This window comes from Conger conger, chromosome 1 (genome assembly GCF_963514075.1).
Source record: "Conger conger chromosome 1, fConCon1.1, whole genome shotgun sequence".
Taxonomy (NCBI): Eukaryota; Metazoa; Chordata; class Actinopteri; order Anguilliformes; family Congridae; genus Conger; species Conger conger.
In genome coordinates, this window is record NC_083760.1 from 71,529,687 (window position 1) to 71,548,021 (window position 18,335).

An 18,335-nucleotide genomic window follows, 5' to 3' on the forward strand; every position below is an offset into this window, starting at 1 on the left:
GCTCATGGAACATATAATTTACTATGAAATATTCTTGTGTATTTTAATTTCGAAATATCATGGAGACTGAAAGCCAAGGAAGGAGTTCAACAATAATTTATTGAGACTTTGTTATAGTCAGCCATAGGTCAATTCATGTCTGAATACCAATGTCAATGTTAACTGCTGGGTTCTAAAGCAATGTGCAGGAAGGGTTTAGCCAACAACTCCTGCTAAGGTAGAGACATTATGTACTGTACTAATGGGAATGCGCTTCATCAATGTAACCAAAAGAACATGGAAGAGAGACCAGAATCCAGCAAGCTTTAAAGAGTTCAGCAAGGTGAGAAATATAATCACACTGAACAGACTTGGAATTCAGTAGAATCTGTGCCGAGAGCACTTTGATGTTTTTGTCTGTATAGTTCCTTTGTAACATAACCTCGATTCAGCAAAACATCCACATCATATTCAGTGTGACTCAGGACAAGGTGGAAAACACGGATAAGCACTAATGCCCAAAACCCCAATAACTTCATAGTAAAACAAAGCTGGGGATTAATGGTGGAAACACAAGCTTCCTCAACAGAAAATCTACTTGATCATGAGCTCAAGGGATGTGTGGGGTGTTTGAAGCCTCTTTACATTCTTCTATGTACTCTGGAAAGGGCACCATCATGCACACATAATTGTTTTGGCAAAAGTGTTGGAAAAGATCCCCAAAGAAACACTACCACATGAAACACTACACTTCTACTTCTGCTTCTCTACATTTTTCATTTACTGTGCAATGGAAATCAATTCTCTTTTTACCTGAAGAAAAAAAGAATAATAATAATCTACATAAATAAATGTGGATGTTACTAATTGGACATTGTGGTGTGAAATTTAAAAACAATGGGAATTACTTATTACTTATTACTGTCTACTATCTACTTCATATCAATGGAGATTAGTTCCATGTTTGCATACTCCACATCAAAATGGAATGTCAGTAAAAGTGATCACATCAAGCCACAACTGGAATTGCAGGCTTATGGCATATAATATTTTGGGAGTCCACCCCCCCCCACAAGAAGCTAAGTGCTTGCAGCCAAAAGATGAGGGATTGTCCTGCAGTTAGATCAGAGGGAAGCCAGAAACAGAGAACTGTTATGAAATGTAGTCTTTTAATAATACTTCAATATGACAGCTTTCCAACAGTAGTGCATAAAGTCACATATGTAACCATATACTATATGTAAAGCACCGGTCTTGTTGCACAGTTTGGACGCACTCCAGCAAGCTGGCAGTTTATTCCGTAGGGTATAGAACTAACGCGCCTAGCAAAAAGGAGAAATGTTTCTTCAAAGCGAGGCAGCTAAACAGGGGGACTGAAGCACTCTACACCCACAGCAGCTGTCCGGCCAGGGCAGGGCTACGCTCCTTGATGAGGGCACTGATGATCTGGGACAGGTTCTCCACAGCCTCTTCCCACTGTCCTGCATCCTAAAACATGGGAACATAGACATCGTCACTCATATTGTACACACAGACCACATGTTTACTGCAGGGCGGCCTGTAGCGTAGTGGTTAAGGTAAATGACTGGGACCCGCAAGGTCGGTGGTTTGATCCTCGGTGTAGCCAAAATTTGATCCGCACAGCCGTTGGGCCCTTGAGCAAGGCCCTTAACCCTGCACTGCTCCAGGGGAGGATTGTCTCCTGCTTAGTCTAATCAACTGTATGTCACTCTGGATAAGAGCGTCTGCCAAATGCCATTAATGTAATTTAATGTACTGTGTCTCCATCAGAACATTGCACCTGCTACTGCAAGACCATTATTTGTATGTCACTCACCCTACTATTATTACACTACCTGTAGATGTCTATTACACCATGACCCATCTGAATTATCATTATGCCACTTATATTAGTGGTTCCCAAACATCTACCACTAGCTGGATCCAGATGTTACATGTGTTCCATCTCAAGCACACCTGATGCAACTGATCAAGGGCTTGAAACACTTCAAAAACCTGGGTCAGGCTATGGTACCTGATTTGGGAACCACTGCTGTGCAGCACATATCTGTACACTGATACTTAAATAATTATTTAAATGTTATTCCTCCATATATAAATTTGGTTGTTCCACAAGAAAAATCAACTAGACCATCTCTCCATTGACTATTACAATGCAGTGTCGTCACATGCCAAATCTCTTCTCTCACTGTTATGCTATACACCTGTGGTAGGCATCTCCTTTGTTGTTATATTAATACACCTACACCTGCATATACCTATTCTATTCTATCTTTTCTGTTACGTGACATCACCACTGGCACGCTGGTCCACAGGAAACTAAATACAGGAGGGATATATTTTGTTGGATATAAAGGTTTCTGGCACAGTTTTGGATCAAAGCAACTTCAAATAAATGTAGCTAAACTTGTATGATGTCACCAAAAGGCAACAGTTTAGTAACAATAATGTATTAACTGTGTCTTAGCAACTTAGTGCATTCTATTTGAACTTGATCTCATTCTGATTTCAATATCCCAATACAAGAAATGATTCCTTTCAGTCAATAACTAAATTACACTTAAAAATCTTGCATGTCTCACAAATAACAGTTAAAATGCTGTATCTGGGCCTTGGGTTTTGATAAAAACAATTTTTTTATATAGAAGACTGTGCAAGTTCAATGCAATATACATACACTCAGTAAGCACTTTATCAGGTATTTAAGTTATGACGTGTCATGTGTTCAGAAATGCTGTCCTGCATACCATTGTTACAATATACATATGTCTTCAATGCAGGCCAGATAACAATAAATGAATAAACATCTGAATTGCAAAAACTCGTTATGCATTTAAATCTCATTACAGTTTGGGGATTATCGTGACTCTGATGTTGTGCGATAGTGAGATCACTCAGCAGATGAAAGCAATTAGTGACAGACTTTTCTGGGGGAAAACATTGCATAAATGAAAGCATTTCTAATCATTTTTCCGAGTCAATGTTCTTAAACCAAGCAAAATGACATTATTTACAGAATATTGCATATCATTTAAAGATAATTTGCAACTAAAGAAAAAGATTTGATACATGCATTTTAAAACAAGGACTGCTATTGTGGTCCTTTTTTACACACTTTCCACACTGTAATTTTCTCAGTTCATTTATTTACACATGCTTTGTGTTATTTATTTATTTTCAATTTTGGCCTTTCAGCAATGCTTACCAACATTTTATTTCTCCAGTTATTAACCAAAGTTAGATGTTCACTTGCCCGGTTATTCCTTACTACATCCTTTGTAATGGAATTGCTTTCATTTGAATGTTTTTTTTTTTTTCTCTTTTTTTTCTCTGAAATAATTCATTTTCCATCAGTAACAGAACCATTGCCACTGGGACACTGATGTAAGGGGCCGGTGCCAGTACATAAGTGACAATAGTGGCACAAGGTTCAAACAGCCACGTCATCTGGACGGAGCTCTGGAAGAGAACTCTTCCTCGGGATCCACCAGGGAACCACCATGATGGCAAACATGTGCCACCAGGTTCCGCTCTTAAAAACACACTCCTTAATAAGAACCAGTTTCCAAGGAGTCGCATGATGGGAATTTTCCAATAACTGGATATTTCAGTCAAAAAATATCTTGATAGGGAATTGGTACTCATTTATTGATTAAAGAAACACAAATCTATTATTGAATCAAAATATGATCGCTTTGAAAGAGTGCCAGAATGTGTAATTTTGGCCTTTCCTGTGTTTCATTTTTTATTTATTTACAGTGTACATTGAGTTTTCTAAGACATCAAAGGAGAAAAAGGGTTTTCCTGTTTTCTTTAAAATGTAGTGTGGGCCCTTGTTCTTTTGCTTAATTACAAGTATTCAACAATGGGTGGCGGAGAGCCAAAACATCTGTGAACGGTCGGCAGAGTGTGCCAGCGTCTGCGCTGTACACCGAGTCACAATCTGTATCCATCATTACAGGATCATACATAATTCATCAGGGACAGGAGCCAAGCTTTCTCAGGAACTCCACAAAGTTACAGGGGCTCTTCTTAGAGTGTACGTGTGCAGCTCTACTCTTCTTAGGGAGTACTGTTGTCTTACAAGTGACAGAGCATTAATTATCTTGATCAGAATTTTTTATTCTACTATCATTCATTATTCTATAGCCATCGAAAATGAGGAGCACTGAAAAGCATTACGACATTAGGCCATGTAGCCAGCTTTAATGACACAGGAGTTCTCTTCTTGAGGTTTTTGTTGTTATGGCTACCATACAAGAAAAGTGGAAACATTAAACACAATCACCCAAATGGGTCAAATACTTAAGAGAGCCTCAGCCTTTGTATTTCATCTTTCCCAGTGGATCAGAATATCCAGATATGAATCATACAATAAAATACCATGCAATATTAAATTAAATGGGCCGTAAGGGTAAATGTAAATGACAGTTTGAGTATAATTTTATAAGAATCATATAATTTTCCAAGGAATGGAAATATTGAACTGTCAAACAGTATCATCTTTGCGCAAACAGAACATTTCAAATACATTTAGGCTGAAGCACCAAGAACATGTCATTTTTCCTTCCTGAAGATGTAATTAACTGACATTTTCACCAAGGAAAAAGTCACCCAAAGATACAACTTGATTAAAAGTTGTATGCCATGACATCCAAATGATGCCCAAATGGATAGTAGTAAAAATTCACTGAAGATAAACACATTATTACTGTGAATGCAACGACACCTTGAAAAAAGTCCAAATATAAAGCAGCATGGACAAAAGTAGGCGTATAGCCTTCACATCTTCATTAGCCGTTTTATTTCAGATAGCCAAAAGGGGAGCACCGCTCACATCTATTTTGCATATCTACCACAGAGCGTACCATAGAGTTCAGCGGCCTTTACAGTCAGCTGACATGAAGACCAAAAAAAGATAGTTCACATATGGAAATATGTTGGATGCAAAAACAATGCAGAGAAGAAATGAAAAGATGTCTGCCGAATGTGCTGCAAACCCATTGCTACGAATGGGAGCGATTACAGAGAAATTACACACCCATCTGTGATAATCACCCATTTGCCATACAATGATTGCAAGGTGAAGTTAACCTGCAGGCTAGTTTCATGCACATGGGGAAAATACCATAGATTACCCATCCATCCAAGTTTTCAGTGGAAGCTCGGTATAAACACATTCTCTGGGTGTTGCTTGCGCTTTTTTCAGTTCCTGTTGTTCACTTTCTCACTCATGAGCAGCACAGGCCTCCTGCGCATGTCACATAGTCTGCTATATCATCCATGACCAAAGAGCATCTGCCCTAGTCTCTGTCACCACTGTCGCATGATTGTTGGTGCCAGACTGAACCACACAGATGTTGGGCCCTTGAGCAAGGCCCTTAACCTCGATGAAACCATAGAAGAACCAAGTCCATACCTGTACTGACTGGAGAATGTGGCTGTACTCTGCACTAAAACCATAGAAGAACCAAGTCCATACCTGTACTGACTGGACAATGTAGCTGTACTCTGCACTGAAACCTTAGAAGAACCAAGTCCATACCTGTACTGACTGGACAATGTGGCGGTACTTTACACTGAAACCTTAGAAGAACCAAGTCCAAAAAGAATAAAGCCTGCAGAAATGAGCTTGTTAGGTCCTTTGCTACAGGCATGCAAAGTCATCACCGGATGGGGAATTCAAAATGTGGAATATGAATTTCGTTTTTTCCTCAACCTTACATAAAAAATGATGGAAGAACTGAGAATTTTTCCAGTATATCTTGGTACCTTTTTACAGCCTTCATTGGGAAAAATGGTTGCCTGAGAGACTAATGTTCCCCCAAAGAGGAAGACATGCATGACTTCATATTAACATTTAATTAAGTTAATTACAAAGCTGGATCAGATCTAACGTACAGGGAGAGGGGTATGTCCTTCATACTTCCTTGTATTTAGTTCAGTCTTAAATGCCACCCCGTTACTGATATCCGTAAAGAACCAGCAACAACAACATCAACAATTGCTGGGTCACAATGTTTTATTACAGTTTTTTTACTTTGTAATGGCCAATCAACCTTCAGCCTGCTCCATAGCTGCAACCTGTGCCAAATGAATACAGAATTAGCATGTGCACCCCTCAAATGTGTGCAGTCACTGTGCAATGCTACGCAAAATTCAGATCCCTACAGTATCAAGATGGCAATTTTTCCATGGAGATGATCCAAATGCTGTCAATATTGAATTTATGAAAACCACCCACAAACATGATCCGTCTCTCTCAAAACATAGAGAGCACAATCTCACTAAAGAGGAATGAAAAGAGGACTCATGGTACAGTACCGGCTACTCAATAACACTGCTATCAACCACACCTCTGCTCACGTGAAAGACTGTTTAAGCTAGAAGTGCATTCTGGTTGCTATGATTATGAAGTTCACCATTTGGTGACTGATATATCAGTCTGACATGTTTACATTGCAGCTTTAAGGCTTATGGTACAAGGTTCCAGCTGAATTAATATTTCAGTACTATTTCCTACCTCAGCTGTTTTTTTAACCTTTGCTTGAATGCTGCTTTCATCAAACTGCTATACAACAAAGGACATAGACATAAAATGTGTATTCCACTCAATATGAATTATCAATTCTGTTGCATTTCTTCTTAAAATTACACACGATTTAAGAATAGGTAATAATACTTGCATTGTTGCAATATAATAAATATAAATAGTTATGCCGAAATTGCATAACAACTACAGACTATAATATAACAAGCATGTACAACTCAGATACAGTTTTCCTTGGAGCATAACTTTATCATTATATTTCTGCAGCAACTAAATACCTACTTAGCCACATGGAACAGCTTGACAGTGAGTAGTTTGTGAAAAGAAGGTCTTGATTAAGCTCCTGTCACAAAAGGATAGATTTGAGGCCCAGACTGTTGTCATGGAGATGGAATCAGCACTGAATGTAAAGTCTTCATCTAAAAATAACTTCACAGCATAACACAGAACAGCAACATATATCATTACAAGTATACACACACCTGCAAGTGTGAATGTATGCACACAAACACGCTCATGTCTTGAGATAAATGTTACATTTTGGTTTCACTGGTATATTAATATTTAGCATGAAAAATGCACATACCCATACATAGGATGTTGATTCAGATACAATCTTGTGAAGTAAATTTCTACAGTAAGATACCAGATATAAACAAAACTTGCTTTGTGACCACAAGTGAGCAATGTAGTATCATCTGCCTTTCAAAAAGAAGCAAAAAAGAACACTGCACACTGCATTAAGGAACCCCTGGCTAGTAGCTCCTTTAAATACCACAGATGCCTTTAACGTCCCCATCACTAAGTAATGACTCTGCAACAGACAAGAAAGGCACTAAAGGAAAGGGGCAACAGTTGGACTTTTTAATCTTAAGACATTGACATTCTGTCACTGCACCTCCATAGTCTGCTGTTACAGGTGAGCTGGACAGTTCTGCTGACATCCCCATGACCTTTTGCCCTGAGAGACAAGACTCCCAATTACAGGAAAAAAAGGACCTACAATAGAAATAACTTAGTGGCAATCACATCACAATAGCCTGACTTGGCATAAAATCCACAGAGAAGTTCAAAATAGGTCAGTAATTTAGGAACCCCTTCACTCTCCATATAACACAACTCAATTCTCCCCAGTTGTTGGCCTCTCAGTATTCTTTGAAGACAAGCTGAAACAGACGTTTGAGCAGCACTTGCTTCCACGATATGACGTATACACTAGTGAAACGGATCTTTCACTGGAATTTCTGAAGAGCGGGTCAATTTGACTGACATCAAATGAGGATGCGCACCGCTGTTTAAAAAGGATATTGATTCGAGGGGAACGGAAAATTAGCAGACATTTGATCGACATGGCTACTGGTACAAAGCCTCATTTTCCAGGAGGTGGATAGAAAAAATTACAACCTTATCAGTTTTTTGGAATATGTACTTTGAGACTTGTTCAAATAGCTATGAAGAATTGAGTAAATTGACAAAAAAGTTCATTTGGATTTCAGCTTGTATTTAAGAATTAAAATTGTCACAAGAGGGCACTGTAATCACAAACTAAACTCTTTGCGGGTATACACCATTTAGTGTTTGAATGAAATCCTCATTGAACTGGTCTGCATGCCTAGAAATTCTTGTAAACAACTTATGTAATTTTGGGTTCAAAGCCCTTCAAATCACACTCAGCTTTGCAAAATGTGACCACAGAATAGATAATAGGATCTATTCACTAAGAGACCTGAGAAGAAAAAAAAAATCAATTTAAAAGATATTGTATTTCTGACTGACAGAACATCGCTCTCTGAGGGCTCTTATAGGAAATGGGGGGTTCACTGCCACCCTTCCCCCAATCTCCCTAACCCATTCAGTAGATGCCTGCTGGAGGGTAAACCATGAGGAAAACGGCAGGTCCAATTACTGCATGGTCCACAACCTGAATACGAGCCCAAATCCAACAGTATACTGTACCATGGTGTAATCTCACTCAACAAAAATATTTTAAATCACACATAACGGTAGTAGGAAGACACAAAACACAGATAAAAGGGAAGCCACTGAAATTTCTGCAGCACAACTTATCATTAGACTTCTACAAAACAGGAGTCGAACACAGAAATGTAAACAGTAAACTGGCCCTGTACTCGAAAACTAATACCATGGCAACCCACCTCACAATCACACTGTAATATCAAATTAAAAAGTAAACTTTTCCAGGCCCTTGTGGTTTGTTGTTTTTTTTTTGCAAACAGGACGTGGTGCCTGGAAGTCTGTATCTCTGATTACCTTGTCACTGGCATTGAGCTTGCCTTCATTTCAAACGGACGCATATTGTTTGAGTGTGGCTAAGCTTCTCAGTCTTTATCCTTGCTTTTGTACGACTGCAAGTTGCTTAAGATTTTCTGGCAGGGATAGCCACCGTTCTATTGACTTGCCACCCTTCCACAGACCCATTGACACAGCCGCATTCTTTCAGAATAAACCAGTCAAGGTATGATGAAAAATCACTTTCAGGGGGCCTCTGTGAATTTCCGCTTTCTGTCCCAACAAATACGCCATCTATTCAATTCCTGCTTGTTAACCAAACAGCGTAGCCGCTACCTGTAAAGCATGATTCCTTTTTTTTTTTCAATCTGCTGAGCACCCCCCAGACAGAAACTGCCACACAAACTATTTCTGCAAAGAAAATACAGGAAGCTGCTCTTTTCAGGGTGAAAACTATTTCCGCAACTTAAAGTGAGCAATGACTTTGTTTAAACTTGACTCACTAACAGACATAATTCTAAACACTGGGCAGGACAATACATTCTCATCAACAGGGCAGAGAGACGATGTCATAGGTAGTGAACACTAGCTATGACACGCGGTGAAACTTGTGTGTAACCGTGGCACAGTCGAGTAACAGGACTCGTAATGAGAATGATGCGGGTTCAAATAACAGGAAGAATACAGCTTAAAGAATATACCTTAAGGGACTTAACTGAATCATTGTAGCATATATATTGTTGTCAGCTAAGACAGGTAATTATCCGTGTTACTATAATGTGTCACTATAAATCCAATTTAAATGCACTTAAATAAAAACATTTTTAAAAGCTGGTTTTTCAAAGGAGAAGCTTAAAGTTATGTACAGGACTTCATTGTTTGGCTGCTGCATAGATTTGACGCCACGATATACAGATCACAATTTCACTGCCCTTATACAGTTGCATAATTCTGCCTGGCACCTAGGTCTTATCTCAGCTACATTTCAACACAGCCAATAATACAAATAGAACATGCAACAACATGTTTTCATCACACTGTCAAAATAGCCAAAAATGAGACTAAACTGTGGTTTGATATGGAGGCTATGCGGTCCAGAGGAACTGAGGTGAGAGAGTGATGGCTGTATATCCTCTTTTCCTCATTTTCATCCTAATATCCTGAACTTCATGTTACAGTATTTTCAAGAATGTACTTGTATGAAAATGTATGAAGAAGATTCCATAATTGCATAACATTAAAACAAAAATATAAAATACAACTGTTGCCCCTTTCCTTTAGTGCCTTTCATGTCTGTTGCAGAGTCATTACCCAGTGATGGGGACGTTAAAGGCATTTGTGGTATTTAAAGGAGCTACTAGCCAGGGTTTCCTTACTGCAGTGTGCAGTGTTCTTTTTTGCTTCTTTTTGAAAGGCACATGATACTACATTGCTAAAACCAGCAAAAGAAATGTTCACAAAATTAGGGAAAATATAATCAGTGTTCCCTTTTGTCTATACTTTCTGAGCAGATCAAGGGGGTCTTCATAACTTTAGCTTAACTTAATCATATTTAACAAGATGGGGCTGTTATTTCAGTCCCTTTGTCTAATATTATATTTTGTCTAAAGATCTGAAACCATTCAGTGTGACAAATATGCAATAATAGAGGCAATTAGGAAGGGGGCACTGTATATCACATTCATTTATCTACCATGGCTGTATTTTTTTTTATTTCACAAATAATAATGTGAATAATACTAAAGCATATTCAGGTTTGACTGACATATAGTGTGTGTATGATATAAATATTAGTCCATGAGAGTAGTTATGGTTGGTGACAGTAAAGTTGACAAATTAAAATAGATGTATTTTTGACTACCGATCTCCTGTGTCATAAAAAGCAACTACTACGTTCCCAACTGTTGCATTATTTTAATTATGAACTGAGATAACTCTGCAGTGGTGATTACCACCAGCTGCACAAAACCCTTGTTAATCCTCTGGAGAATAGCTGCAATGGAAGAGATCGTGAATGTGTCTCATGGGCCCAGAAGGAATTTTGGCACTGAAAGGCCGATAACAAGTCCTTACCTTGTGACCCTTTACCCTCTACACCAACCACCCCAAAAAAGGTGAAAGACCGGAGTACAGTATTAATTCCCACCCACCCCAAAAAGACTGTGGTCTGGGTATTGAGTTTCACAGCCTGCCATTGGAAGGGAGTCAGGGCAGGCGAGAGAATGGACATGCAGTCTCTCTTTCGCTCTTTTTTTTACGGACGGCTAATCTCTTCTCAGGTTTAAGATTCCTCGTCTGGGCTCTTTGACAAAGAGGAAGCACAGGGTGGGTAAACATGAGGGCTCTCAGAGCAGGGATTAGAACCCCCATATATCACCGTGACAACTCTTTTCAGCAACTGACAGCCCGCCAGGGCCTAACGCAAGAGGGATCCAGTGTCACTTCCTATAGCTGCGGCAACCATTGATAGGGGATAAAATCACCTTTTTCACACCGCCGGATCACCTTACTGCCATCGCTCAGGACTGAACCTGGAGAATAGGCTTTCTCATCAGGTACTCTGGCCAAAATTCCTTCCAGAGTCCCAGTGAGAAATCTGGGTGTTACCCATCCTGGAGCTTAATAGCAGCCATGCATATTCCAACTGCCTGTGCAGGTTAGTTAAGGTGTACATTGAGTACCTGTATAGGTTAGTTATGGTGTACAGTTACCTGCAGGGGTTAGTTAAGGCATACAGTGATTACCTGTAGGGGTTTGGTAAGGTATACAGTTGCCTGTAGGGGTTAGTTCAGGTGCAGTTACATATAGAGGTTAGTTAAGGAGTACAGTAATTAACTGCAGGGGTTATTTAAGGTGTACAGTGAGTACCTGTAGGGGTTAGTTAAGGTGTACAGTGAGTACCTGTAGGTGTTAGTTAAGGTCTACAGTGAGTACCTGTAGGGGTTAGTTAAGGTGTACAGTGAGTACCTGTAGGGGTTGGTTAAGGTGTACAGTGAGTACCTGTAGGGGTTAGTCTAAGGTGTACAGAGAGTACCTGTAGGGGTTGGTTAGTTTGTAAGTTAACATGCACAGTGAGTACCCATACAGGATATTTAATATCAGTGAGTACCTGCATCAACAGGGTAAGACACTTTTCATTAGTTATCAGCATAAATGCAGTGTCACTGAGATTACTGCATAGGAGTTATTTCTGGGTTATGTTCTAAACACTACTACACATTTCACTTTGCATTTTTCTCTTTTAGATGAAAATCAACCTAAGGGATATTTTATCCTTTGCATTAAGTACATATCTGAAATATTTGTATTTGATTCCCATTTTCACAACTTAACGTAAACACACCGTGTTCCGAACAAAAAAGCATCCTCGTTCCAACAGAAGTTCCAACAGTACAACCGTACAATGGTGTTTCTCCTCCTGATGAATGTGGTTTATGATTATGGTTGCTTATTGACTATCTCAGACACTAAAACCCCCCATACCCCCCCACCCCATTGATGTTAATTGGACCAATGATTATATTAACAACAAATAACTGCACAACATCCCTGGGTTCAGAAGACTGTGCTGGTATAAGCCTGCCCCGTTCGTAGTCTCTCGTTAGCAACAGCTTCCCCACCATAATGTCTAAGTGGAGCACTGTTATCATGTCAGTGTATGCTGAAATGGATTGCGTATGTGACTCGTACCAAGTTTTTATGAAAGCGGAAGGAATTATACTTTACACGCAGACACAAAAACCGCAGCTGATCAGTAAGTATTTTTTTAGTTATTCGCCATGATAGTTGCACTTTTGGGAAAATGGTGAGCGGATTTGGTGTTCGGAACACTTTGAGTTTACATTACAACATTTCACTTCTGTGTTGAAAGCAACTGATTTGAGAACACTGAGATAAACAGAGGTGTCATGTATTAAGCTGGTCAGGCTCCACTACCTCATGCTTTAACAAGGGACAAGCTGAATGAAAAAGCAGCTCCCTTTATCCCTTTCAACATTCAGTTTTCCCATGCAAATCTATGGAATATGGAGGACACAATCCCATCAATGGATGAAATGTCGAGCCATTCAGAACAGGCCCAGAAACTAGTACATTCTGATCTCTGCCTCTTTCAAACTGTCCGTGGAAAGGCTTCTCAATGACTTGTTAGCACATACTTTATGACTAGGTCATGGGTAAACTGCTCATCGTGATACAGAACTGCAAGGAGTAAATGTCTTCTTCATGGTACAGTGAAGAGCTTTTTTCAGTAGATATTTTATGGTTCATATGTGTGATCTGGGCGACGTCTTTAAGCACGAAGGGAGGCTCCGTCTGAGGCTCAATGACTCAGACAGCTTCATTCAGAAGGTCAGAGATCACGCCGATTTCTGTGGTGTGAAGAGGTTTGATGTACACTCTTTGGACAGTAACCCAGTTTATCACAGGGTCATTACCCCAATCAATCTCCTTTAAAGCTACCCAACAGACATTGCCATTTACAGTTTGCGGGATGACTCATCTAGGGTTTGAACCCAGATCCTTCCAGGGGGCTCAAACCAAGTCCACAGGGACTTTCTCCACGTTGTGAATGTCATGTATGCATACTATACTGCCTGCCACCAGAGACTTACTCCATGCAGAAGAATGGAAATCTATACATTCAATATTCAGTAAACTTGTAAACAGCAGTTCATGTCAAAATTGATAAAACATCCTTTGTTATACTGTTTAGCTTAGGACATGTTGTGGCAGCATTGCAGTTGATAGAGCCAAATGCGAACAATTGTTCCAACAAAAGGAAATTAAATATGACAAAGGCCTACACAGAAGATAGATGATGTCTGAAGACAAAAAGCCATGCTGTTCTAATAAGATGCCTCTATTTACCAAAGTGTATTTACTGGAGTTTATAAAACAGTGTGCATGTCTGTACTAGTCCCTCAGCAATATGGGAAAATGCAACTCAGGAAAACTACCTAATATAAGAACCAAAAGACAATGGGTAATTGAAGTTTGAGTTCTTCTACAGGAAAGGATATGCATTCTGAAATGAATATGGATGCCTTTTTCCATAAAACAGATGATGGTTGTCTGATGCAGGTTGTTTAGAAAGACTGAGTTACAATGCACTGTGCAATCCTTACAAAAAAGGATGATCCACATCAATACCTCATGGATTTCAAGCATACTAAAGAAAATATAGGGTACATGTAGGGGTTAGTTAAGGTGTACAGTGACTACCTGTAGGGGTCCAGGTCCAGAATGTGCATGGCGCTAGCATTAATTAAGTTAGTATATTGTGAGTACACAAACAGTAAGAATCGAGGTGAAAGAAGAGAACTAGAAAATAAGCATGAATTAGCCCATCTGGGGCAAATTATCTCCATTACAATAAACCAAGCGAATGATTTATAACAGGACTTTATCGGCTGTTGCACTCACAACGACTTGCATTTTATCATCATGAAAACATTATCTTAATTTCCTCCCTTTAGTCTTCTTCAAGTGACAGCTGAATAACCGCCCATCATTCTCCCTGAGTCAAAGGAGGACTGTGGAATGCAGCGTGAGAAGGCCACAGCATACAAATGTTGGTCCAATGTCGTTTCAAACTAAAGAATATAAAGCACCACTTACAACTCAGAAAAAGTAGGTAATTTCATGTTGGGTTGAACTAGCTCCTGAACCGGCTGGATGAAGAGGGAGTCTGCTTTACCTCCACTTCATCAGTCCACCTGCCTGAGCCTTGTCAACGCTAGTGAAGCAACATCAACAGAAAAATCTACACGACTGCGTACACCTCAGCCCATAGCATAATTTTTCACACATTCCTTTGCAATGCACCGTTCCACACAAAAGATAGTGTTGTTTGTTATAATTATGTTTAGGAATGTCTTTCTCATACATAAATGTATCTAGAATCTAGAATCTATCCATTATTGAATGAAAGCTTTCTTTTACAATGTGTGCTCACCTGCAGAAAATCTAAGTGCAATGTTTTTTGCCTTCTCAGCTTATAATTTAGAAGCGCCAACAGTGTCCCTCCATTCACCACCATGCCACCCAAACTAATACACATCTCTGATGTACTCTCCAGCCTGACAATCACAGTATATACTACTACAAACCAGTACTACAAGACAACTAGCGGCGAACAGAGAAGCTCACTGAAAACACTGGGGGGTATATTCAGCATGGTGTTTGAGGGTACTAGTTCACCATAGGATCCTTACACACTCTACCCCAGCTGGAAGGAGGCTGATCACAGCTTGTCCCACTGAGACACCTGCGGGACTGTATATGACCCATACATATGTAGACCAATAACAGACCCACAATATAGGAACCATAGCTAGAACTTATACATTTACATTAAGAGAAAACCCTATTATACAAAGCATTAACAGTTCATTAATCGTTTATCTGTATTATAGGGACTTCAAGCCCTCTGCCATTTGAATGAGTCAAGAACTGAGAGAATATTTATTCCAGGGTGATGAACTTTAGACTTGCACAACATCCTCTTGAATCCTGCAGGCACCATTATACTGTTGACACAGGGGGCTTACCGGAATTAAACCAACACAAAATGCCGAGGAGAAAAATGGGTGCGGTGATCTTCTGCCCGACACTGCGTACAGTGCAGTAACATGGCCTTTTATACACTAATCACACATTCTTTGCATATGGCATTATAGTTTAAAAGCCTAAAATCTGGAAAGGTCTGGAAACTACTTTCAAAGGATGGCTTCCCGCACCCCACCCACCACCACCCGTGCCCCCCCATACCCCCCCCCACCCCACCAACACACAGTGCAGACAGCACATATTGCCCCCCGAGCACCTACAAGAGGAGACAAGACTTCGGAGAGGGGAGCAAAATATTTTCCTTGTTGTTTTTCTTTCATTTTACAAAAGTACATTCCTGGGCAGCTACTAATTTACTTAGAGCTTTTGAAGAGTAGGAAGGCTCAGGAGAGCTGAAGACAGCACAAGGCATACCTTTACGGGATTGAGCAGGATGCCGTAAAGCAAAATATTTTTCCTTTTTGCTTCCGCTGCAAGGCTCCTGATGCCACCCAGTGCTGCCATCCTCTCGCTGGCAGAGGTCTGCTCCGACACGTCTAGATGAACCTATAAACACAGGAGCATGCACCTCATCAGGAAACACCGCATCACCGGTGATCCCTGCCGCAGGAGACCCTGAAGCAATTAAAGCACATTACCATCCGTATCACTGAACACTCCTGTCTGCTTTAGACATCTGCCAGGGAAGACAGGAAGCAATTTGGTCATGTTTCAATTATCTGAGTAAACACATGTCAGAGGAGGCCTCCACCTTTTACGTTTGGCCTAAATTTGAAAAATAATTCACAACAGTTGACATTTTGAAATAAATTAGACAATTAGAATTGTATAAATCCCCCATAAGACCTACAGAGATAATGGTAAATGGTACACACCTGCACAATTAATACGATCATTTAGGAGACTGAGGTAATAATAATGGGAATTAAAGGATTACAGACAACGAATGTAACCCCAACAAGACAGGCCAATTACGCCTCTCTGGTTTCTGCTGTGCCACACGCATGTGTTGCTCAGACCACTATAGCTGAGGTCCGTGCACTCGTCTGATGCAAAGGCCATCGGAGGAGAGACACAGCTCTCACGGATGACAACTCCTCGCCTGTGGGTGACTGATGCCTTGTTGGAAGGAATGAATGCAGAGGAAACCCGAGTAACCAATGCCAATTTAAACCCAGCCTTCTCTGGGAGGACAAAGGACATTTTGTGCTTCCATCGCAGACTCTGTCATATCTGGCTAATGACTAATGGCCAAGCAGCAAAGCCTTCGATATCTCAAATACAGGGCACAGTCTTCTCTTATGGTCAGGCCCTTGCTCCGTTTTACCATTTTACATTTGTCAGGAAATTTGCCTTTTACAACCTCAAACAAATTCAGTAACTGCTGGATAATTTCATGGTTTTTTTTTCTTCCATTCATTAAAGTGTAACATGTGCCAAATTCATGCTGATACGTGTGTTTTTGAGCTGAACCAAATTATAGCTTCAGGGCTCGAGTAGGTAATCCAAAAGGAAATACAGCTCTTCATAGATTCACAGACTATGCAAAACTCAATTATATAGTATTGCAGTATCATAAGGTTATTATTTTCAGCTGCTAGTAACTACAGCATAACCATCTGATGCAGGTCACAGGTCATAGACCACAAACTGTGGCCTTTAGGGTTTCCACCAACAATCACAAAATCCAGCAGCTGCTTCGTACAATTTTCCAAGAGAAATCTGCATTTGCCTCACAGCTTATAAAGGCTTTATGTGTACCCAATGGCTGTTATGAACTAGAATCCTTTTCTAATAATGCACCACAAACTTTCTACCTGAAGCACTTTTCTCAAAAGAGTCAAATATGCGCCTCACAAATGCTTTCACTCCGCATGACAGGGAGACAATCCCACCTGCAAGCATCCTGGAGCACAGCTCCATGTAGGTACAGTCTTTCTGTGCAACTTCTTTTCAATGCAAGGGCAACCTTTAGCAAATCAGGGTGCAAGTTTAATCAAGTTATAATGCATGACATGTGCAGTGATTAAAATGGAGTTGTTTTGAGGGAGGTATGCTGGAAATGAACCAGAAGAGTGAAGCTCCCGGCTCTGTTTCCACTGCTTTGTTTTGGTAATTATATTATTCTTAGGGTGAAAAAGTCATCTTCAAAAGAAAATAAAAGCCTTTCCTTGGTGGAAAATGCTTCCTTGTGGCTTTGACGGATTCATTATAATTTTGGTTTTCAAACATTTAAGTGAAAGTCTCTGTCCTAAACATAACTCTAAGACTATCAAAAATTGTAAGCAAACAAACAGCAAGAAAACAATCATAAGAGCAATAATAATGAAAATAATGGAAAATTGTACAAATCTAGGGTGCATAAGACTTTTGTACAGTACTGTATATAAAATACGTATGCCTCCCACCAGAGATAATGTCTGTTCCAGAAAAAACGAAAATGTAATCATGGGATGGTTTATTTGCGGTGTAGGAAAGAAAATTTGGGGGGAAAAAGGACACCTCTCAAACTCTCGAAGAAAATTCACAACCCAAATCACATTTCATAGCCATCCCACCGAGACTTAACGTCACATCCCTAAGATAAGACACCCCCGACTGTCCAAAAGCCATACCCAAGCACCCTGATGGAAGAGGTGAGCTGTGTGAAGTGTGAAATTCTCCACTGGTCATGCAAGGTCTGCTCCAGTATTACTGCAACACATCTTCATCGGCACCCATACAATTGCAACTGTACTTATTGCAAGATTTATACCACATCTTACCAAAATCAGAACAACTGAATACAGAACTGAATGAGCAGTCTCCTCAAATGTCTTCACCAGCTCTTCTACATCAGCCAAGCCCGCGGAATTAACCTATGAGAAAAGCACACGGAAATGTGTCTGAACAAACCATATTTAAAGTGAAGACACAAGCACAATAAAATATGAATACAAAAACCACCAATTTCACATATGCTTTG

The 18,335-nt window shown here is 39.9% G+C and overlaps 1 protein-coding gene across 2 annotated transcripts in view; it reads right to left on the reverse strand.

Moving 5' to 3' along the window:
* Positions 1-1,129: 1,129 nt before the first annotated feature.
* crppa (CDP-L-ribitol pyrophosphorylase A) overlaps positions 1,130-18,335 on the reverse strand; it is a 31,614-nt gene continuing 14,408 nt past the window's right edge. For both annotated transcript variants that reach the window (XM_061260393.1, XM_061260383.1), the window contains exons 8-10: positions 18,136-18,228; positions 15,785-15,916; positions 1,130-1,467 (exon numbers count right to left, since the gene is read on the reverse strand). In XM_061260393.1, coding sequence (XP_061116377.1) covers positions 1,363-1,467; positions 15,785-15,916; positions 18,136-18,228 — 330 coding nt within the window. In that variant the 3' untranslated portion in view covers positions 1,130-1,362. The remainder of the gene's footprint in view (positions 1,468-15,784; positions 15,917-18,135; positions 18,229-18,335) is intronic.